At 19.4% G+C, this 6340-nt stretch overlaps 2 protein-coding genes across 3 annotated transcripts in view; one reads left to right on the top strand and one right to left on the bottom strand.

The window, feature by feature from the left end:
• The window catches only part of LOC102672412 (WD repeat domain phosphoinositide-interacting protein 2), a 13805-nt gene extending 11389 nt beyond the window's left edge, over nucleotides 1-2416 (top strand). The window contains exons 11-12 of one of the 2 annotated variants that reach the window (XM_006620696.2): nucleotides 891-947; nucleotides 2146-2416. In XM_006620696.2, the coding sequence (XP_006620759.1) occupies nucleotides 891-947; nucleotides 2146-2261 (173 nt within the window). In that variant the 3' untranslated portion in view covers nucleotides 2262-2416. The remainder of the gene's footprint in view (nucleotides 1-890; nucleotides 948-2145) is intronic. The other variant, XM_006620697.2, reaches the window with a different exon arrangement.
• A 2534-nt stretch (nucleotides 2417-4950) lies between these two features.
• Nucleotides 4951-6340, bottom strand: part of LOC102671765 (transitional endoplasmic reticulum ATPase TER94) — a 7019-nt gene continuing 5629 nt past the window's right edge. Inside the window, exons 12-13 of the mRNA XM_006620691.2 lie at nucleotides 5992-6146; nucleotides 4951-5822 (exon numbers count right to left, since the gene is read on the bottom strand). Of these exons, the coding sequence (XP_006620754.1) occupies nucleotides 5732-5822; nucleotides 5992-6146 (246 nt within the window). The 3' untranslated portion in view covers nucleotides 4951-5731. The remainder of the gene's footprint in view (nucleotides 5823-5991; nucleotides 6147-6340) is intronic.

The following is a 6340-nucleotide window of genomic DNA, read 5'->3' as shown; positions in this document are numbered from 1 at the left end:
ATATATAATGAATACAAATTATATTCAAATATTGAAAGACAATTTTAATAATATAAAAATTTTAATAATAACAAGAAAAATAAAATACTTTAATAAATGAATAAATTTTTAATGAAATAGTGGATGATGTTTTTGATAATAGCATATTTTTTCTAATTTTGCATAAAATTTCTTATTTTTTTGTATCAAAATATAATATCTTTGTATATTATACAAATCATAAATATCTATTTAAAGCAATAAAAATAAAAGTATAAATATTGAAACTTTGAGTTTTTAGTTTTTATTTCAAAACTTTTTTTTGTATTTCTAATAATAATCAAGATATTTTGCAAATCAATATAATAAGATATATGCAAAAGTATAAAACATTTATTATACACATGATGAATGATTTTTCCATTATGATTCATTCTATATTATATAAAATAATGTTTCAAAAAATTTTATTAATTTTAAAATAATTTAAAATTTTATTAATTTAATTATGCTTTTTTACTACATGTAATTTAATTGATTTTGAGATATTGTTTCAAATAATCTGATTTATAATATATAATATAATAAAATATATAAATATTAAAAGTTATTTAAAAATGTATCAAACAATGTTTCTAGTTTTAATAAAATTTAATTATTTTTGTATTTAATTTTTTTCAATTTCTGAGATTTAATAAAATGACAGTGAGATATTATAATTAAATAAATACTACTTATCTAAAATCCTTTGTTCTCATACTATTTATCATTTTTATTTTACTTACTTTATATTTTCTCTTTCCTTGCTTCTAAACCCTCTCAAATTAAACAACTTCTTTAGGGGCTAAAGGGGGGGCCCCAATAATTGACTTTACTTGACGTAATTTTTTTCTTTTTATTATCCACTGAAGCCTGCATAAATAGCTACGCGGGTGTGTTGCGCGGCCGTTCGCCAGACTCCATGTCAGGTACTAGTATATTCTCTATTCTGTCCCTTGCTTTTTTTCACTCTCATTTTTCATATACATTCTATTTAAGAATTCTTCTGTAGTGTTTTTACTATAATACTTGTTACAAATACTTTATTCCAAATAATTTTTTTTTTTTTTTTAATGTATATATTTATATAGATAGTAACGATTTAAGATCGCTTAACATATCCATTTAAGAGTAAAATTTGTATTTTTTTTGCAAGTGGAAACCGTGTTGAGATTCACTATCATTTTCAATGCATTATCCACTAGTGAGAAATAATTCTGACGAATTTTATTTTTAAATGAATATGTACCTTAAAAAAAAAAGAATAAAAATAACACTTTTTACATGGTTTGGGTATTAAATTTTTAATGTATATTTACTAAAATCTAGTGATTAATCAAATTTTGCTACTTATTATATCAAAATTGAAAAGCTTTTAATAAGCAATTATTTAAAAACAATAATGTACTTTTGCACATAAAATTTTATTTTTTTTCAAATTAAACAAAAATGAAGATTTGCACATCCAAATTTCATATTTATTATTATAATTTTATTTCAGAAAAAATAAATTTTTTTTAATTATTGAGATATTTTAAAATATAAATAAATACAAATAAGATATTTAAAAATATGAAACTAATAATTAATATAAAAATAATTTTAAAAAATTGTTATAATAAAAAAATAAAATAATAAAAAAAATGTTAATATGTATTATTTTCAAAATATATATATAATATTTTAATAAATTAAATATATTAGTTAAATTTTATTGAATAATTTATATTTATAGTTTTGGTTGATGTGTAATTAAATAATCTGTTATGATATAAAATAATTTACTAATCAAATTTTTATTTGAAATATTATAAAACTATAATGGATAAAACATTAATAGTTTTAGAGAATGAATTTTTTTAATTTCTTTTAAGATAATATTTTATTTTTTGTAAATTAAGAAGTTAAGAAGTATTGAATATTAACAATCATTAACAAATATTTTAATTATAAAAGAATGATAAAAACAATGATAATAGAAATACTTTTCCAATTTTTTAATTAAAATTTTTAAGTAAATATGTCATGTATTTCATTGAATTTCAATCATACATCTTTATCGTTACATCCGCTAAAATGATTATTAATTTAAATAATTATGACTGAACTACATAAATGGATTTATAGAGTCAGAGAAGTATCACGAGATGATAGCAGCAACTGAGAGTCCACCAGGATTTTCGGGTTCCTTCCGTTTAAAAGATGATGCTGAATTTCCACCTGTTACACAAAGGACGGATTGAGTGTAATAATTCAAGCATATCAATAATGAACGAAAATAAATTATATCTAACAGTGATTGAAATTAGGACACTGAATACAGGTCAAACTATGAATCTATGATCATAGCTAATGTTGCAAATTCAAAAAAGCAACAAATTCTTTTTTAATGAAATATTATATATAAAAAAAAAAAAAAAAAAACAGTGATGACTTTGTATGAGTTATATAAATATTAAAGCTATCATATAACTAGATGTTCACATCATATCAGAAGTTAATAACTTGAAAGAATTATGATATTTTTGGTTACAATTTTTCAAGTCAGTATTTTATATTAGAACTTTATTATCATCAATAGCATGCAATTGATTTTAGAAAATCTAGTAATTTAATGATGGTTATGGTTATGGTAATGCTTAAAAAAAATTATGAAAACTCAAGCTAAATATGCTTGATAACATATAGTAAGAATGTTTAACATAAACTTATGTGAAACCATATGTCCACATTTAAGTATTTTTACTGTGAATCAATACAATGATTATAGTAAAATATTATATATATTAGACATGATATAGAAAAAAATTTTTTTCAGTATATAATATTCTTATTGTGAATATCTTGTATTTCTTTTTACTAGATTATTGTATTTTGTAATTATATATTGTCATCTTCTGTGTTCACTGATAATAAAACTTATTCTTTTAAGAAATAATGAAGAAAATGAAAAAATTACGAAATTAATATTTTATAAACAGTATAATACTTACATGTTTTAAAAAAATTTTTCACCGATATTTTCCAAAAATGAAATATTCTGAAATATTTGTGATAAAAAATATTTCATGTTTTGTTTATATATGAAATAGTTCATATAGTGTATAAACATAAAAAATAGATTTATATAAATAGTTACAATATATGATATAATGAATTTCATTATATTTGAATTTTTTATTAAATTCAAATTATTTTAAATATAAAATATATGATTGCATATATATAAAACTACTTTTTAAAAAATAATATGGTTAAATGCCATTTGTTAAAAATACTAAAAAAAATTTTCTTTTTTATTATTATACTTTATTCAATGTATAATAACATAATTGTTGGAGTGCGTTTTCAGTACTATCGTTTTATTAAAAAATCGACTATATTCCATTATTATTCATGTTTCTTTGGGAACATTTGATTCAAAATATAACATTTACCAATTTCTTCATATATTGATTATATGATTTAAAATTTTCCTACATTAGTATCAATTAATTTAAAAATTTATTATATCCTTACATGTATTATGTATAATGAGAGATTATGGCATTTCTGAAAGTATATTATAAAATCTAAATAATTCCTATATTCTATTAATTTTATTTTTTCTTTAGTGTTATTTCTTATTTAAATATTCATTTTGCTTGCTCTCTTTATATTTATTATAAACTTAATATTTGTCTTTATTTTTTAACATTACAGAAAGGATAAAAGAAAAATTCAGAATACCATATTTACATAATATTTGTAATTAAATATCTTTATACGTTACAATTGATGTGTTGTCTGTAACCCTTATTATTTTATGTTGATTAAAATTGCATTAAAATATTTTTATATATCTTTTAATATGAAACGTTTTAATTAATAATATATATTTAAGGTAGAAACTGAATTTGTAATTTCTTTGATTTTACATATCTTTATGTAATTTTGAATATTTCGTTATGATAAAATTTGTCCTCATTCTATAATGAATGCTTTAACTTAAGGGTGCGGACAACATATATTAATTAGAATAATAATATTTTTATTTTTAAAAAATAGATAATCTATGTAATTTTTGCGAATATTGCAAATATTATAGACCCATAATGTCTTTCGGTGCTTTTGTATGAATGTAATGTCTTGTTTAGTAATTAATTTTACTTTTATAAAAAATAAGTAATATTAAAAATGTAAATACGCATATATATAATAAATTTTTAAGTACTGATATTGCATATAAAATTTTTTATGAATATATATGTAATTATGATGATGCATCAAACAAAGAAATAATTTTTAATGATATGAAAACATTTAATCTTTCTAAATTTTGTATTATGAAATAATTATGTTATTGAATATGATATTAAATTTTTATATAATAAAATATTCTATTATGATAATCTTTATTTATTTTATAATTTAATGCAATTCTAAGTTTCATGTTTTTCAAAAATGTGTCATTATAATTCCACTGAAAGTATTACTAAATAAAGTTGAGAAATTTTACAACATTAGTATATACTTTTAAGAAAATAAAAACAAACGATTAAATGAAATCAAATAAAAAAAAATATGAATTAATTATTTAAGTTGCAAATGCAAAGTATAACAACATTATTTAAAAAAATTATTTAGTTCCACTTGTTCTTTACATTTGTTTTCAATATCTATGTAAATATTTTAATAAATATTTAAAAAGAATGTATAGAAGAAAACGTAAGTTAATTATAGTTAAAAATATGATATTTCATAATTAGTATTAAAGTTTGCAAGAAAATAAATAATAAATAATTTTATCTAATACGAATAATTTGACAATGCATTATTATAAATGTAAAAATAAGCAACATATTTCCAAAATAATTAATAAAATTTATCCCAAAATTTAAATTGTTTGATTTAAGATTCCATTTTTTATATAATTATAGAAATACGATAAAAATGAATAATTTTAACACTTTATTCTAAAATGAAAGGTTTTAAGAGATTCTTTGGTAATTTGTAAATAAATTTACTACTACAAGCAGACTGCAAATTCACCAATACACATCACCATTTTCCAACAATTTCACTGACATTGCATAAACTCTCACATTAATCTGTAATCTCAGAGTATGAACAATGAAATGTAATTAAATACAGTGACAACGTAGCAAAAGAGTCTATCTCTAAATCAGTTGAAAAAATTATAACACTGTTACAGAATCAGAATTACATTTTTATGTGAATAACTCAAATATAAAATTACATAGAAAAACTTATGAACAACAAAAAAATTCATATATAATTCTATGTAATGTATATACAAAATAACGTATCAGATTAGGGCAGTTATGCACATATAAATTAATAATCAACGAATTATATTTCATTTTATCTATACATATAAAATGAAATTAAATATTCATGTAATCTTATTAATACAACTTTCACAATTATATATTTTCCTTGTTTAATTTTAATATTAAAAAATGTCGTTTCATTATTACATTTTTGTATATTTAGTTTTGCTTAGTTAAAATTTACCCTAATTATATACGTAAAATTGCATATACTTACACAGAATATCAGTATTGAATTAGATTTATGTATTTTTGTATTATCAATTTCTTAGAATTATTTTTCTGTAAAATTTGTGTTTATAAACACAAAGTATTTTCTGCAGAATAGACAGGCCCTTTTGTCGTATGCTCACTGTAATGAGGTACACAGACATGAAGACTTAGCTGTAAAGATCATCATCTCCATCGTCTTGGAAGGCTTGATCACCTTGTGTTGTGTCTTGAGTACCACTTGTTCCACTTTGCGGAAATCTATAAATTTTATTTTATTTATTATTATAAAGCAAATGTAAGTTCATATATTTTAGATAAAATATTTATAGGATTATGAACTGAATTTTATTTAAATATTGATTTATATACAAAGATAGTATATATTATAAAATTTTTAAAAAACATTTAAATAATTTACATATTTTACCTGAAATTGCTGCCAAATCCACGAGATTGTTGAAGTGTTTGTGCAAACATTTCATATTTTCTAATATCATTATCAGATACAGAACGTCGTGCAAATCTCATTGCTTCTTCAAAATGAGCTCTAGTTATTTCTGGTACAGGATCATCTTCATCCATCTTTAATATGTAAAAATAATGAAAATATTAAATAAATTATATTTTACTAAAAGTAAAATATAATATTAATTTAAAATTAACTTCATATAAATAATAAAATATTTTTAAGTGTAAAAGTTTTATTTTAATCTTTTCATAATTATTTAAATATATTATTTAAATATATTATATGCATAAAATAATTATTAAAATTT

Source organism: Apis dorsata, unplaced genomic scaffold, assembly GCF_000469605.1.
Source record: "Apis dorsata unplaced genomic scaffold, Apis dorsata 1.3 scaffold_525, whole genome shotgun sequence".
Classification (NCBI taxonomy): Eukaryota; Metazoa; Arthropoda; class Insecta; order Hymenoptera; family Apidae; genus Apis; species Apis dorsata.
The sequence above is the reverse complement of the archived record's forward strand: the minus strand, read 5'-3'. Positions and strand labels throughout refer to the sequence as shown.